The 18,086-nt window shown below is 36.5% G+C and overlaps 1 protein-coding gene and 1 long non-coding RNA gene across 2 annotated transcripts; one reads left to right on the top strand and one right to left on the bottom strand.

Annotated features, from left to right (window-relative positions):
• Window positions 1-4,284: 4,284 nt before the first annotated feature.
• On the bottom strand, window positions 4,285-5,943 carry LOC103454081 (V-type proton ATPase subunit c1-like). Its single transcript, XM_008393665.4, has 3 exons — window positions 5,689-5,943; window positions 5,297-5,582; window positions 4,285-4,717 (listed from the first exon to the last, which is right to left on the bottom strand). Exons 1-3 carry the CDS (start codon window positions 5,768-5,770, stop codon window positions 4,585-4,587), a joined length of 501 nt encoding a protein of 166 aa, XP_008391887.1. The 5' UTR covers window positions 5,771-5,943; the 3' UTR covers window positions 4,285-4,584.
• A 2,688-nt stretch (window positions 5,944-8,631) lies between these two features.
• Window positions 8,632-9,801, top strand: LOC139192689 (uncharacterized). The gene is made up of 2 exons (XR_011576964.1): window positions 8,632-8,859; window positions 9,498-9,801. It is a non-coding gene; the product is annotated as an uncharacterized lncRNA (long non-coding RNA).
• Window positions 9,802-18,086: the final 8,285 nt, after the last annotated feature.

The following is an 18,086-nucleotide window of genomic DNA, read 5'->3' as shown; positions in this document are numbered from 1 at the left end:
TAGTTTTAGGTTTTTAATGATACTGTAAACTAAAACTAGTTCCTTTTCTAATGATATGATTTATAATCGTCATAAAAGGTTAAAGAACCATTTCAAACATTTATGACTTATGTACTAAGCTGCAACCAGATTAGGGAGATTTAAATTGATGAGAAGTTGGAAATTGAATAGGTTAGAATCAGAATTATCTGATTGCAGTTGAAGATAATTATTAAACTATTTGGAATCAGAATGAGAATAATGTAATCAAGAAATAATAATAATTTTTACTTATCAGTTAAAAATTTGCTTTGTACCTTAAATATGTCACTAGCTATGAATAAGAAGGATGAAGGTTGCCGAGGATCAAACATTATCCATTCGTCATCTTTGGTGTTTATCTCAAGACCATTGACATGATTTTGATGAAGAATGGTGTTAAAATCCTTGTCTGAATGACTTACTGGACCCACATTGCTTCCAGCTTTTTTTGGGTTCTTTGTATTTTGCAATTTGGAGAAAGTGAGAAGTTGTTCGAATATGATCATCATGCTACTTTTCTACACCATAGTGTTGGAATACCATTCTTGTCGCAACATAATCTAGTTCCTGCATCACCTTTGCATACGAATCGACACTATCACTGAACAAAAAATATAACAAAGTATATTAGGGTAAAAATGAGCACATTATACTATATTTCATGCACATTACACTATCACTTGTCGTTTCCATTAGGCCAAAAATGATGTGTAAATTTCTGAGTTTCTTCCGGGTTGTTAGGATTATGAATCCCCAAGCCTCCATGGACAGGTCCTTCATTAATGTACCAAAGATGGTGTTGTGAAGCTCCAGAGAAATTTTGTCGGGCATTATTGCCATGAAACCACCAAGAGATTCTAGAGCTTGGAAACCTCTTCCCGGACTGAGAGCCAAGAACTTGTCCCTGGCTTCATACAGTCCTCTTTGGAGAAATCTACGACTGGGAGTAATTTGGTCATTGTTTCGGTACTCATGCAAACCATCTTTATCTTCTCAGTTGCTAGCTTAAGCTTAAAGGTTTGGCAGGCCATAACTCTGAGGATAATCCGATCTGAGATGCACTATGTACACCAAACGATGATATTTATAGTTTTTCTGTTGTTTTTGCATGTGGTTTTTATGGTTTGCACTCCAATTTTGACTGATGATTTGCATTTTAATTTTTTGTTTGTGCACGCAGAAAGAGTGGTCCACGAGTAAAACGAAATTGTAACTGTTATCTTATTGCTTAGGTTATTTTTACTATAAAGAACCACACCAATGTACGTGCAACAACCTTCATTCCACTTCTGATTTACATCTGTCCATCTGTTCTGCTCTAACTAGATGAGTTATTTCCCCTTATTTATTTATGTAGAGAGCTAAGATACAACATGATTTTGGTGAATAAATTTGAGTTTTTACAGGTTGCAGTTCAAATATACTAGACGTTAACAATTCTCTCATTAAGAGACAACCCAATCTTATAACCCCACTACAAGAAAAATGAGCTTTGGGTACAAAACAAAGGGCACAATTGAAAAGGTTGTGTCTGTTTGATCACCAAAGAGCTTAAACAGTTCCCATTTAATTGAGGGCACCATCTACTATGCCCAATGTTAAAAAAAGAAGACACAAAACAGTAATGGAAAACTATGCCGAGTGGGGTCAAATGACAACTTTTTTACTGAAGATGGGCACAAAAAATATTTTGTGTCTATAAAAATTATTTGTCAAAGGCACCATATGTTCTCTCTCGTTTATCTTTACCTCCTCTAGCACACCAATAATTAAAATTTATGAAATTGTGGTAAATAATGGTATGGAGCTGTTTATTACCGTGCAATATTTTAGCCTCAAAATAAGTTAGTAATAATGTTGTTCAAATTCGTTTTTCGCAAGAGTTGAACCTCAGATCTCTTACTTACAAGTAAAGAAGAATACCAATACACCGTAGTACTAAGTGGCGTGTTTTAGATTACAATGGATCATTTCTAGCTGCAATGAATGTTTGTTATGGTTTTTGGTTTTCTAGTAAGTGTTTATTTTTTTAACTGTATTAAAAGTCCTTCATGCAGTGACACATAACCAACAATTGTGCCCTTAGGGTCGGTCTTCGTGCAAAAGTTAGTTGGTCTTCAGATAGATAAATGAGTTAATAATTGTAGATTCCTTTTAATTTTTTACATTTTTTATTAATTTTAAAATGTGGCTGACGTCACATAGCCTCGGGCTCTCGGGCCACCAATTTGAGCCAGGCCTCTCACTTCCCCCCCCCCCCCCCCAACCCTTTCAATCCACATGCCTGCATAGGCATAGCTCTGGCTATTGGGTTGGAAAAATGGTCGGTCCATCGGGCTACTCCCCTCGCTGGAGTTGCTCTTAGGGTTTAATGCTTTAGGGTTTCAGCTCGCTTTTGTATAGTGGTCTAATAGCATTCGGATTCATGTCAATTAACAAAGAATCAGTTCTGATGGTATTATGATTGCAGGTACTTCTTTATTTGATTTTATCTTATTTACGTTGGGGAAATTTTATTTCCAACCCAGTGTTTTATCTCTACACTCATTACTTTTTTAATAGACTTTAGGTCATCTCCAATTCAAGGATGGCCAAAGGGGTATGTTTAGTCCTATAGTCCTGCAAGAAATTATATTTTAATGAACAATGTCAGACCATATTTTATATCATCTCCAACCGATGGGCTAAAGGGCCATAGGCCAAACATAGCCTTTTGACAAAAAATCATCTCCAACCGAGGGGTCAAAGAACCATAGGCCAAACATAATTTATTATTTTAATTGAATTAATATATTTAATTAATTAAACTACCATATTAAAATGAGTATTTATCGTTAATAGCCAAAATTTAATATCCCATTTCATAAATGTCACATTTTATAAAAACTTTCAAATATATCAGAAACTCAAATAAATAGACCTAAATACCGTCATAATTCAAAATCCATTTACATATAAAAGCCAAAACACTTAAATAATTATGAAACCGCAAGGAGAGTTGGTAGTATCAAACTTGTGGAGATTAGTTTCTGATTAGTTTATAACTCATTGAACATGGGAGGTCAATGAAATTCTGGTGGGAGTTGTAAGGAAGAAACTCAACCGCTCCAGCAGGGAAGAATTGTTGTACAAAGTTAAATCAATGATATATATTTCTAACTCCACCTATTAGAATCAAAACAAAATTCAAGTGCCATGTTGAAGGACTCCTTTTTGTGTTTAATCAGAAGGACTCCCTTGTGTTTAATCAGAAGTGTTCAGAGTTCTGAAATTACAAAACAGCCATAAAATTGAGATATCACAACTTTTGATAGTATAATTTTGTATAATAACTTGTGTTAACGAAGATATTGGATGCTAGTCTCAAAAGGGTATGTTCCACCACTTATAAGAACTTGTATTATGTTTATGTTTATTTGGTTTTAATTTTAAGGGTATTTAAGTGGATTTTTTTGTTATTTTTGACAGATTTTATAAAAAGTGATATTTATGAAATTAAGTGTTAAATTTTAGCTATTAATGATAAAAAAAAATCGATTAAAATAAGATTTTCGAACATATTAGAAGATTATTGAAAGAGGTGGCTATTTGAAAATTACTGAAAAAATTAAAGGAAAGATTATTGGAAGAGAATAGAATGTGAAGAATTGAAATAAAATGAGGTAAGATATTATGGAATGGTGAAAAGTATGTGAGAAATAGTGTAAGAAAAAAAAATCAAACAGTTATATTATGACATTGGTGTACCAGACCGTTTTTGGACACACTAAAAAATGTCTCGGCATTGTGGCATTCTATGATGTCGGGGGTGTCGCCTATTGGGTACGTTTGTAGGAGAAAACAGAGGAACTGTGATGTTATTGTCGACAACAGCACCCCGTCGCCTGCAGTCGTCGATTCGCCCGTCACTACTTTCTCTCTAAAATTTGGCCTTTGGATATCCAATTCATCAATTCCCTCTTCACCGCTGCACACACTCTCTCTCTCTCTCAAACAACCACGAAATCGGCAGCGATAAACTCAGTCGGAATCAACTCCAATCTCCAGTTGCTGCCATGGTAGGTGGTAAAACGTGGGATTCTTCGTCTGCGTATTTTTTTTTCAAGGTTACACAACTTCAATCCGAGTGTAAGCTTGGAAGTTTTTGGGACAAAATTTTTAAGTTGGGAACACTGAAAAAATCAAGGCGACCGAGGACTTTCTAGGGTAAGTAAGATTATGTTTCCAAAGGTTATTGAAGTAGTATGCATTTCCTAGTACAAATGATCAAATGATGGTAATACCATTGAATGTGATGATCAGATACATATACGACGTTCCGTGGACGATTTCTACATGATACCGAACTAATATGTAAAAGAAGAAAAAATAGAAGGTGAAAAAACAGCTAACAAAAAGCTTTATTTCAGAGACACTTCACTCGGAATTCTACAATCGGAAAAGGATCTTTCTTCCCGCCTACGGAAGACGAATAACTCTACACGCTGTGAATGAGCGTCACAAACCTGCGAGCAACCAAGGTGCCAACAACATTCACATTGGAAGCTGACAGCAATGGTATCTCTAATCTGCTCTGGACTGTCCAGATCGCGATGAAAGGATGATACCGACAATCAGGCCATACAAAGCCAAAGCTTCGGCAAAGATGAGAATCAGAATCATGCCAACAAAAAGCTTTGGCTGTTGTGCGTTCGCCCTGCAGACCAAACCGATTTCATTACAAACATTCTAATGTGAATAGATCAACTCGACACTCTGTCGAAGATAAGAAAATAGACCAATTAAACAAGGAGAAAGCGATGAGCAATCCAAATGAACTACTAGCAGGTAGCCAAAACCAAAAGAGCATAGCAGCAGAAGCATGGATCAAACTAACAGTTCAGGGAACATCCAATCGAAAATTCGTGGAACTGGATACATGGCAGCCGAAAACAAAAGCACAAGGAACATCCAATCGAAAATTCGTGGAACATCCAATCGAAAATTCGTGGAACATCCCATAGAAAATTCGTGGAACATCCAATCGAAAATTCGTGGAACATCCCATAGAAAATTCGTGGAACATCCAATCGAGATTTTATCACTCTAACAAGGTAAAAATGTAGTCTTTCTTCTATAAGGTCTTGGCTAAAATTTCTAGCACTCTAAAATATTCTCAAGCCAAATGAATAACAACAAAACAGACAATTATTGCCAAATCCACAAAAGATCAAAACTTTAGTCGCACAAAAACATAATCCAACAAAGAAGATGAAACAGAGGGAAGCAGATTTACCTAACACCGGCATCGCCAACGATGCCGATGGCCATTCCGGCGGAAAGTCCGGCGAGTCCACAAGCCAGACCGGAGGAGAGGTGGGCGTACCCATCGAAGAGGTAGTAAGATTTGGCCTTTGGGTTAATCCCAGTGCTGATAATCACAGCAATGATCAAACCGTAGATACCCAACACTCCCGCCATAACAACCGGAACAATCGACTTCATCACCAGCTCCGGCCTCATCACCCCCATCGACGCCACGCCCACGCCGCTCTTCGCCGTCCCGTACGCCGCTCCCATACCTGTATTTAACCAAAAAGCCCCTCTCAATCATCAATTTTATGGAAGAAATAAAACTTAATCGGAGTTAGATTTGGAGGGAAAAATGGAGTTTTTTTGTTTACTTACAGGAGAAGACAAGGGCTGCCGCCGCGCCGAGGAAGCCGAAGAACGGTGCCGTTTCGTCGCCGCTGAAGGTGGATGGCGCCATCTTTTCGGTGTTCCGATTAGCGATTGGGGTGGGAGTTTCTCAGATTTGGGAAATTCTGATCGCGGAGATTGGAGAGAGAGAGAGAGAGACTTGGATTTACGCACGCGAGTTTTGTCGCTAGCGAATTACGACAGTGCGGTGCCACTTGCCCTGAAGTTTCTGTGGGGCCTACTGATGGATGGGGGTTGGGGTAACCCGACAAAATGGAGAGCGTGGTCATTGGGTTTTTAATGGGCTTCTAAAACTCTGAGTGGTAACTAGATCATATTGCCTACAAAGCCCATAAACTACAAGCCGAACGAGGTTTATCTTTGGGCTTTTTTAGGCCGCGGTGCCCACATTTACCACGTGATTAATTGACGGCCAATTTGACAGATTGTTAACATTGATCAAGCTATGTAAAGTTAATGTTACACCGTAAAATAATTTGACAATATAAGAAGTAGTCCAACTTACTTATAAATCCATGCAAGATCTATTTTCTCATCATTTTGGATTCATTCAACAATCCCCCTCACGTGTGACAAATTTTTAAGCCAAATAAGCGAACAACACAATGGGATGAAGTCGGGCACGTGTTGGCCGTTTGGCTTCAGACATAGAATGCTCTAATACCATGAAGAAAATTAAGATTCAACCATAATACCAATTGGCAATAGGAGGAGTAACTCTAACATTGTAGCATTATAAACCCATGTACGGTTCCTTCTCTCATTAATCTGGGACTTATTTTCAACAATAACATTGCACCAAATCATAACGTCGGGATTGGTAATGCAACTTTTTTAAACACGTCTAAGGCCTAGTTTGATGTCCAAGATCTGTTTGAATTAAATAACTCATTAAGTTCAATGCATTTCAAATGAATAAATGGATGTCAACGTAGGAGATGGAATAGTCGTGTTTATTTTTTGTAAGTCCAATACTGTAAAATTAGAAAGGATAATTTTTCTTCATCAGTAATTAATATTCTATCTTTAACTTGGACAATATATGAAAGCAGGCATTTATTTCTTCATTCAACATTCATAATACGTTATCTAATTCAAGTCGATATTAAACACAAAATCCTAAATATGCTATTTTTTTTGGGAGCATTTTTGCTCACCACCATAAACTATGGTGTATGCTTACCATACACCTAATCAATTGACATGTGTCATTTCACTTAATCTTGGTAAAAATATGCAATTACTTCTTTAATCATTTAACAAATTAAGGGGAAATAACGAAAAGAAAGAAAGAAAGAAAGTGGCATTAACATACGTTTAAATTTAAGAGAATGCTAGGCTGATTCGTGTGTATGTAAGATTTTAGTCACTAGTATATGTGATACTCATTATAAGACTCACATGTATTACAATTAGCAATGATCACTCACACACAAGAGGACAATTAATAAATTGGGAACGGTATATATTTTTTTTATCGTCGTGTTGGAAATAAAATTTGGAAATTGTATTTAGACATTTTTGTTGCTTCATGTTTGTTATGGAAACAATGAGCAAAACCACCATTATGTTCATGCTCACAAGTACCATTACCTTTTATTTTCATCTTCTTGCTTCTTTAATGACTCAGTTTAAAGTCAAATAATTATGACTGGTTTGATGGATTAAAACAACCGTGCAATGCTGAACATTGAATGCATTGTGATTATACATTAAAAAGCTCTTCCTCTTTCATCATATTTCTGCCTAAAACAACTTGTTGTAGTGTAGAAAAATACATTATTTCCTAACCCTGAAAGAAAGCTTACTATTATCTGTTTTTCCCAACAGCATTATGAATTTCTTATGATTATTGGCTATCTGATCATTTTATTACTTCCAGAAGATGTTTACAGGTCTAGGGTTTCAGAAACCCTAATGGGGCAGGTGTGGCCTGCATATCAGTTGAAGGATTTAAGCTGATAAAAACATAACCGGAAAAAGGGAAAAGAAAATAACTATTAGTGGTATTTGGAATCTGAGTGACATTACTTTGACAGCAGTGTGTGAAGTGTAATAATTTCTATGATCCTTTCCATACCCTTTGGTGATCAGTCCCCTTCCATTGCATTTGAAAACCCTTTAATTAAACTTTGCCATGATTTCAGAAAATTAAATTTTCTTTTTGTTATTGTTACCTTATTTGCATCTATTTGCAGAAAATAATGTGACTAGAAAAAGTTTTCTAAGGGAAAAAGAGGTAAGTGTTGTAAATATTATGTGGATGGCCCACATGAATAGTTTGTTACTATTTATTCACATTATTTTCACTATTCATTTGTGGAAAATTTGTAAGGTGAATAGTGTCCTCTTTGATTATAAAATGAATGAGAGGAAGAGGAAGAAATGGGTTCACGGGAGAGAAGAAGGAAAAGGAAGAAAGGAAGAAAGGAAGAGAGAGAGAGAGGAAAGAAGAGAGAGAAAGAAGAGGAAGAGAGAATAGAGGAAGATGAGAGGAGATAATAGAGAGAGTTATCTTTGTACTCCTATTATTTCAAATTATAATGAAAGCGCCGCTGCTGCCCCGAGGACGTACTCCAGTCACACTGACTGTAGAGGAACCTCGTAAATTTTGTGTCTTGTTTCATTTATTCCACTGCACCCACAGTCGATTTTACAACACGTTATCAGCACGAGAAGCTCTCATGTCAGTGGAAAGCACAACGCCACAAATCCTGTTCACCTCCTTCAGCTGGAATCTCACAGATAAGAAACAATTTTCATTTCATCTTCAAATCTCAGTACAATTGATTTACTTGAAGCAACTATATATATTGTTGTATGACTGTATATCATCATTTGCAGAAGCAAAAGAGTACATACTCAAAATTCGTAAAGAATTTGACAGCCATGTAAATAGCCTCGGAACTCTAACTTGCGGACCTCGGATTGAAATACTTTCTTCTTGAAAGTTGTTCGTCTGCTCAGTATCTACAACATATCAAAATTTCAGAAAATGTTAACGGTGCGATCGTGGCAGATGTCTGAAATACCAAACCAGTTTCCAATTTCCGCAGAAAACTGGGCAGCCACCTTATGAGTACCAAAACGCCATTTCGATAGCTCAAATCGAAATTGTTTCTTCACGAAAGTTGTTTGGTATCCTCTTATCCATATCATACTAAATTTTGAATTAAAACTAACGGTTAGATCTTCTCATAAGTTGCAGACACTCTTGACTCCAAAACTTATGGGAACCGTTTCGACTTTTTCGAAACTCACCGGAGGAGGAACACCAATTGGAACTAATTGTTACTATTATTTACTGAGTAACCAAAATGACTTCGAACTGTGAAATAATAATAAAAATAAAAGGGATGAAACAAAAGAAGTGGCAGACCAAGAAAATGAAAAAGCAAAACATGAGGACTTAATCATTGCATTTTCTGTTTTGGCATATTTATGTGCATGGTGTTGGTTTAAAGCCCATGTCACAAGTTCTATTAAAGCAATTTATTTATAGTGGGTAGAATTATTACCCTTTGCTTTAAAGCTTTGATATTTATGTGAATGGTGCTGAATCAAAGCCCTTGTCACAAGCTTTATTTACTTTAAAGCAATTTATTTACCATGGACGGTTTTACCGCCTATTGCTTTAAGTTTTGATGGTGCTGAATTAAAGCCCTTGTCACAAACTTTATTTACTTAAATGCAATTTATTCATTATGGCTGGAATTACCGTCTATTGCTTTAATTTATTTATTGTACTTATCTTTTGTTACTATGAATATATACAGGACCTGAAGTTCCTTGATCAGATCAGAACCTGCAGTTTCTTGATCCTCATCATATAAAATGATTGGACCCGAAGTTCCATCATACAAAAGGATCTGGCATGAAGTCCCTTGATCCTGAAGATCAGGACATGAAGTTCCTAGATGAGTACCGTAAGTTTGAAGTGCCGCAGTGCCTTAACTTAATTGTAATAAAAGCCATAAGAGTCTTAGTTTACAGACTATTAAATAAGGACCAGAAGTTCCTTATGTCCATACTCAAAATGGTTTAGCAGAAGCCTTTATTAAGCGAATGAAATTGATTTCCCGCGCTCTGCTCATGAAAACGAAATTGCCAATTTTCTACATGAGGACATGTAAACTTTACATGATGCATTATTAATTCGGTTGAGATATGTTATCAACCATCAATACTTCTCAGTACAACTCGGGTTTGGGAACCAACGAAACATTATACATTTACGAGTTTTTGGTTGTGTTATCTATGTACCTATTGCACTGCCACAACGTACTGAAATGGGCATTGATGTTGAACATCATCTATCATTCAATATTTAGAACCCTTGACTGGGGATATATTTACCGCTTGGTTTGCGGACTGTCATTTTGATAAGACAATTTTCCTGCCATTAGGGGGAGAAAATAATATCGTTCCAGAAGAACGATGAGAAAATATCATTCCAAAAGAATGATGAAAAAAGACCGTTCCAGAAGAACGAAGAGAATTTGTCTTATTTTGATTCACAAAGCAATCAATGAGAAAATGAAATATGAATAATTGAATGATGCAACGAAAGTGATGAAATCATATATACTTACTGCAAATGTGCCTACAAGAATTGATGTCTCAGTTGGATAAAATAATGAGACAGTAAATGATTTATCTGTTGCACGCCTGAAGCATGGCAGATTTTTAGACTCAAAAGGTTCAGTTATTCGAAAGAAGAATAATATGGCACTACTGAACTATTGCATTCCCGAAGCATAACTGTTGCATGCCAGAAGCATGACAGTCACCGCATGGATACACGTCCCAGATAGGACAATCCACAGACATGGGAATGTTGATGTCTCATACACGAAGCATAATAGACATATAGGTTCCAATGACTCAACTCCCGGAAGTGGAGATTAAAATCCAAGCTCTATAACACTCAAGAGGAGGTTATGATCCACATTCTCTCAATTATGACTATCCTGGAAGAGATAGCGTCATGCCCTTGAAGAGGCAATGGATATCCAAAGAAATGAAAAGCTTTTATGCATGCGCATGCACATGAGAATATGGGATCACGGATTGATGATAACCAATGATAATTTTGGTTTTTACAAGTAGCTACTAAATTCATCAATGAGTTGTGTTAATATTGAGTCACGTTCTTTTGTTCGTCGACAAAAGAAAAATTATTGGCCAAAATGGAGAAAGGCAATTCCATTACAAATTTTGTAAGAACGTGGGCAAATGAACCTATATATATTTGAATACAATACAAATAGCCAAAGAATGTTAAACCAAGGAGGTTATATATGGGCATTTGTAATATAGTGTAATACACTTACATGATATGACACAAAGTTGTAAACGAGTTCATATGAATGGAGAATTATATACGAAGGGTTGTGAGTCGCCCACATTATATTTCCATAAGTAAATCCCTCAAGTATACATGGGAGCAAATTGCTCTGTATAAATTCCAAAGGAAAATGTGTCATGAAGTGTAGAAAACCCTTGAAGGATTCAAATTGCTTGAAGTAAGCCTCTGAAGGGTAAAACATAAAATATGTACTCAATACCAATGGATGATATAAATTGCCTTAGTGAGTACTATCATTATGATATTGTTGCAACATACTAAAATCTCTTGCAAGAGTCAATAACATTAAATTATAACTCTTGAAGAGTTGATGATATTAAATTGGGACTCCTGAAGAGTCTAGAAAAAATTATAAAGTGTTGAAGGAATTATTGTCTCGAGCTGCAGATCGAACAATCTACCAACACGAATCTTATCCATGATATTTATGATATTAAAAGAACCATATGGATTGAAGATTATGAGTTGAATACTCATATGATGAAGACACTAAGAATAATCATTTATCTTCGTGAGGGTAAAGATAAATTAATATTTGGTCCAGAAGTACCACATCTTAGTGAAGTATATGCTTTATTGTATTTGGCACAATACATTGAATGAAATAAAGCTTATTTATTAATATCTCCAAGAAATTACAGATATATACATACACATGAGTTAAAATAAACAAACAGGATGGAGCCTTCACAAAGGTTGCTCATGTGAAGCCTCAGTACTCGGAAGTACCCCAGAAGGGGGAGGCACTGGAGATTGATCATGTGGCACCCCAGTACTTAGCAAAACACCAGAAGGGGAAGGCATCAGTTGCTTTCGGAATCTAGCAACGAACCTCTGGTGATCACTTTGAATCCGACTTTCGGATTCCTGCAGTTGGACGAGCTTTCTTTTCATGCTCGTAGAGTAACTATTTGCAAGCACGTGTAACACCCTATTCTCGTGCTTGAGCCCTCTGATCTCTTGTTTAAGACTTGTCATCTCTGCCATCAATGATTTAATTTGGCGAGTTTGAGCAAGTAAGCGTTGGCCCATATTGGACACAGAGCCAGCACACTGAACACTAAGAGCCAAGGAGTCTTGAACGGCCGACTCTTCAGACCGTTCTGAAAGGATCTTGTTATCCCTTGGAGTGAGAAGATTCCTAGCTACCACAGTAGCGGTTATGTTATTTTTCATCATAGAGTCCCCAACCGTAAGAGGACCATTAGAAGATAAGAAGGACGGGCGCCATATATTATCTTGACGCTGCTCGTCTGTATCACTCCTAAGACTCAAATCTAAGCAAATGTTAGATGGGCAAGTCATTTTTCAGAAATGATGAAGGAAAAATAGAGGTCAAATAAAATTTCAGAAGTGCAAGAAGGTGGAAATTTCTCAAGTAGCAACTTTCTGAACATACTCTTGAACGCAATTGATGTCTCTATAAAAGAAGAGGCAACAGAGCCGCTTGTTCAAAGATCGAAGCGACACGGCTCTCCGAATTTCAAAAAGCCAGATTTTCCTGAATAAAGTTCGTTGTCATTTTTCAGACGTAATCTCAGCTTTTCAGATATCGCGTGCAACTTTGTCAAAGATCTCTGACAAAGTTGAAAACGCGTAAATCTTACTGTTCTATTTACACCACAGTTGCTGACAAGAGTAAAAGCACAGCACCACCACTTGCTATTGAGAAATCTCTATATATGTCGACCTCTGTTCTCCATAACAAGGCAGACCCGCAACACTGCAAGAATACCTAACTCTTCCTCATCTCCGAGAATGCATCTTCAACATAGCATTTCGAAATACTCAGTTTTCTTCCTCTCCGAGAATACCTCTTCAAACATGTCACACCAGAGCAAGATTATCACATATCTTCAGGGACCAGAGCAAGATTATCTCATATCATGCAATCTCCCTGTCATTTCCTTGTCCTTGTTCTTGCCTGCAAAGACAAGGATAAAGAAAGCAATATGTCGGAACCTCCACTCAAACTCCCGGTAAGGAACCGACTGCCTGGAACCTTTCCCGATTGCTTACCTAGTATTGCTCTCGAGTAGTCATCTTCAATTGTTGTTGGAGCGGGGTCTCCAGTCACCAAGAAGTGATGAACCATTCAAATGCAAGGGTTTGCATTCCTCTCCTGCATCAGGGGACAAATCCTACAAGAGAAGATGCCACACATGCATGGGGGAAAAGCAAGGAAAATACTACTTAAGCAAGGGGAGCAAGTAAGGAAAGTGAAAATGATACATTGAAGCATGTGGAGACAAGCGCAACAAACGCGTGTTGATTCATCCCTAACAAAACTGAAGATCACTTGCCACATGAAGCTCCTCATGGTCCAATTTCATTCAAGATCAATCCTCGAAGGTCCTTGAAGAAATCACAAGTCCGATTCAAGATCAAGTGTCCACCACTTTTGAATCAAATTCCGCTCCAGATAAAAGGAGTAAATTCAGATCTTCGATACTAGTCTAGCAGAAAGTCCTACAACTCAGTTCAAGAAAAAGCCTGTGGAAAGTTAACAACAAGTAAAGCAACTCTTCTTACTAAGAGACTAAAGCAGAACGATCAACGATCAACCTAAATGATTTGAAATCAGGGGGAGATACTCATCAGGGGGAGCATCCAAAACAGATCAAGATTTTAACGAGTCAATCGAAGACTTGTGGCCATCCAAGGGGGAGTGTTGTAAATATTATGTGGATGGCCCACATGAATAGTTTGTTACTATTTATTCACATTATTTTCACTATTCATTTGTGGAAAATTTGTAAGGTGAATAGTGTCCTCTTTGATTATAAAATGAATGAGAGGAAGAGGAAGAAATGGGTTCACGGGAGAGAAGAAGGAAAAGGAAGAAAGGAAGAAAGGAAGAGAGAGAGAGAGGAAAGAAGAGAGAGAAAGAAGAGGAAGAGAGAATAGAGGAAGATGAGAGGAGATAATAGAGAGAGTTATCTTTGTACTCCTATTATTTCAAATTATAATGAAAGCGCCGCTGCTGCCCCGAGGACGTACTCCAGTCACACTGACTGTAGAGGAACCTCGTAAATTTTGTGTCTTGTTTCATTTATTCCACTGCACCCACAGTCGATTTTACAACAGTAAGAGCTAGAGAGCAAGAATATATTAGACCTTTTTTTGACAAAAAAACAAGCACAAATCAACATGTCTAATCAGGGGCAAAATGTATCTAGAACCAGAAGAGGCATGTCTGTGCAATACAAGCAACCAATCTAACAAGTCTATTCTATTGACGCATTATCATAACTGCCATCATCATCATCATCGATTCGACTTGGACTCTTCATTGAAACCTTAGAAAGCTCTCATTTTCACAGCTATATGTGCTGCTGCTGCTGCTTGCAGAGGACCCCTCAGCTAACCCCGTTGCACATCATGGCATCTATTCCAATCCTTTCTCAATCCTCTAGAGAGTTCCTGTTCAAGATGATAACCTATTTATCAATATCATCACTCTTACCCAGTTGAAAGAGGTTCTGAGTTCAAATCTCACATGCAACCACTATATATTGAGTGTTACTAAACAGGTTCAGAGTTCAAATCTCACGTACGACATTTATTGAATAAGGGAAAAAAAATGAGGAAAAAGATGTCTACAGTGAACCAATTCAAATATAACACTTAGCAGCACATGTGCCAATACCATTTCTCATGAATTAATGTTACCAATTCAATCGCTCAGACATCATAGAAAGTCTGTACTACCATTGCTTTATGCTCTTTTCCCCTTCTTTTTTTCAGTCTGTTTCATTGTTACTTCATTGACACACACACCATGAGTCTCCAACACTCTTCTCTATCTTTCTATGACAATGATTCCAATAACAAAACCTGCATAACTACAATATTTCCAGTTCACTACCATTTTAGAAAACATTGATCCATGATACAATCTCCGTATCATGTCCCTAACTTCGTTTTTTTTTCTTTTCAAATATGATCATATATATATGCTTATATAAATTAGCCACAGGATATACCCACTCTAATTTGCATTATCAATCATCACCTCATATAAATGACAAAATACACGTTTTAATTCAACCTTTTCCACTCACAAATATTCTAGAAAAGGTACAAACAAATTCCATCAATTAGGATCTAAGAATTGTTCGTTGTAATTATAGCCTCTATGGTCTTAGAGCCTAGAAGTAATATATATATTTTTTAAATAAAATGTTAATTAGAACTTATAGTTAGTTGCTATAACAAATGCAATGATGATCCATGTCCCTGAAGGAACCTTGTGTTTCACACCTCAAAATAAAGAGAGAGTGATGATAAAGTCTCTACTACTTGTTATGTGTAATTAGTAATTAATTATTAATTGACAAAACTCATGGATATTTCTCTTCACCAACCGCCATGAAAACCATATATTAGAAAGAAGACATGATTTCAAAACATAATTCGTAAAGGGTAAGTTGTAATTCTGAGGTTGAGACTTGAGAGAGAAAGTTTGGAGGGTGGTCGATGTCAAAAAGGTCTAAAAGATCCTAATAGGACCCCCAAGAATCTCCTTTTGCTGGTTACGCTAACCCTAACAGTCACATTTTCGACACAGCTAGCTTTTTTTTTTTTTTTTTTTTTTTTCCTTTGAAGCAACACAGCTAGCTTTTTCATTTTTGTGTTTGCAACTTTTGGTTAAATCAAGTTTAACTCATCAACATACTTTTATAGTTCGAATGAGCCTAATGGCCTAACTCTTTGTTGGAAAGTAGAATAATTTTCATATTACTATCTTGAACTTTCTAATTCAGCATTTAGTAAAAGTTTTTTTTTTTTTGCGTCTCTTTTGTGCCCCAAACGTGGATTTTATTTATTTATTTACCACTTTCATAAATCTGTTAAGTCTATTCGTTAAATTCTCTATTAACTGATGACATGGAAACCTTCGGTCTCCTAAAATTTTTACTTAGGCCTTCTGCCTTCCAAATTTTGTTTCTTTAAGTTGCCTCACCAAAAATAAACTTCTGGGCAGCTCAAAGGCATGTCATGTCATAGGTAAAAGGAAGACTTAGCAAATAGTCGATAGCTAACGGATGTATGAAAGTACCAAAAAAATAAAATATTTGAGTAAGAAAGTGACACAAAAACACTTTGGGTACTAAAAGCTGATAATTGGAAATTTCATGATAGTAAAATAGAAAGGGAAACGATAAACACATATCTTTTTTAGCCTTTCACACACCTTGTTTAATCTTGATCGTTGTATTCGTTTATATATTGAATCCGATGACTAGAAATCAAGAGGAGTGAATGAGAAGCTGAAAAGTGTGTGTGAAAAACACCTCATGATAGAAAGTAAGACCACGTATAAACTACAAGAGAAATTTACTTCTATCATGATGTAATATTTGTTGACGTTCGAAAGTTATGTACAATTATGTGTTTAACCTTTTGACATGACAGTGACTATTGGCTTTGGATAATGTCGCAATAGCATGACCATTGCATTCAATACCTCGTAAACTAGATGTATTAAATACACTTATTTTTTGTAACCATGCAACCGTGACAATATCTCAAATCATATAAATGGCTTTCAATAGTGATCGACTATACACGCGTAAATAACTATCAAGCAGTTTGATAACTCAACCACTAGATGGGGAGAGAGATTCTTAAGTTCGCTCGCCGTCCCATCTAGCTAGTAAGAACCTATGGAGAGGAAGGGTTATTTAGGGACGGAAAAGCCATGTTATGCCGGGGACCACAGGGAGTTCAATGATGCGGTCAGCCGCATGATTGGAGGCCACGGCCGACCATCACCGTCCTACGTGGACTGCACGTCCATATCACAATTCACCACCCTCCACTTCATTTTCTTCAATGAGCCACAGCTCTGAGCCTTTAACTGATTTAAAGCTGATATAATAGGTACTGGCATTTACCTACATACTTTGTATGTATGAACATATTTTTTTAGAAAATGAGAAGTAGAGAGGAGGAGAGAGAACGTGGGGGGGAGTGAGAGGTTTTTTTTTTCAAATATTGGAGGTATTTTAACATCATATGTAGGTGAAGTCTCAATAAAAAACAGTAAAATTTGGACCTATGAAATTACATTATTGCCCATCATTTTTTTGAGTGTGATAGAAGACTAAGTAGTTTTTTCACCCTTTTTGGTTGACAAAGAGGGTTCATTAATTAATAGAGATTAATAGAGATAAACTTGCCCTTCGGGATTTTAGTTTACCTAATTGCCACGTCCTTTCTTTCACATTTACGTACTTACCCTCCGACAGATCACCTCTTCTACTACACTATATAATTTAAGGAAGTTAAGAAGTCACCGTAAAAACATGGCTAATATGAGATGAATAATCTTCTTATAATCACATGCACCGTTTTTATAACTTCCGGTGTAAGATATTTTTTCACAATTTCACTGTACTATAAAACGTGAACCATTTATAAGAGCAAAAAGCCGATCAACTATTCTCCTTGGCCAAATTCATTGCATTTGAGTATCATAAACTCAGCCACCAAATCCAAAATTCACTTTTTCCTGCAGCAAACAATAATAGTTGAAAAAAAAAAAGTAACTTTTTTCCTTTATATTTTTTCATTTCTATTCTTTCAACACATGATATTGTAGACATCGAAATTTCGGGAATTTTCCGTGTTCACAGATATATACTCTAATTATCATGTAGCCTTATCTCACCTTTCTCCCTTGTAAGAACTTACAGAAATAGAAGAACAAATGATTTCCATCTGTTCTTAGCCTCATCAAACGTGCAACATGTTTTGTTCCTATTTAGTAAATTATTCATGATTTTGCATCAAAGTGATCAAGGTTTCAACACACACACCCCGCTGTGTGGCCTTTTAACTGTTATATGCCTGCAATGTTGCTCCACGCTATAAAGTTGCTCCAATTTCAAATTTATATAGAAATAATAATGCTATTTAGATACACAAAACTGATGTATTGAAATTAATCATTGAATTGCGGAAGTCTTTTTTCACATATTGATCAAGTATA

The sequence above is a fragment of the Malus domestica genome, chromosome 02, assembly GCF_042453785.1.
Source record: "Malus domestica chromosome 02, GDT2T_hap1".
Lineage (NCBI taxonomy): Eukaryota > Viridiplantae > Streptophyta > Magnoliopsida > Rosales > Rosaceae > Malus > Malus domestica.
The sequence above is the reverse complement of the archived record's forward strand: the minus strand, read 5'-3'. Positions and strand labels throughout refer to the sequence as shown.

Bases quoted from the DNA above. Each gene is read 5' to 3' on its own strand.
- LOC103454081 (XM_008393665.4), bottom strand. From the start codon at position 5,770: ATGGCGCCATCCACCTTCAGCGGCGACGAAACGGCACCGTTCTTCGGC. The intron at 5,583-5,688 runs GTAAGTAAACAA...GGTTAAATACAG, and splicing joins GGCAGCCCTTGTCTTCTCCT to GTATGGGAGCGGCGTACGGG. The intron at 4,718-5,296 runs GTAAATCTGCTT...TTTGGTCTGCAG, and splicing joins GTTGGCGATGCCGGTGTTAG to GGCGAACGCACAACAGCCAA.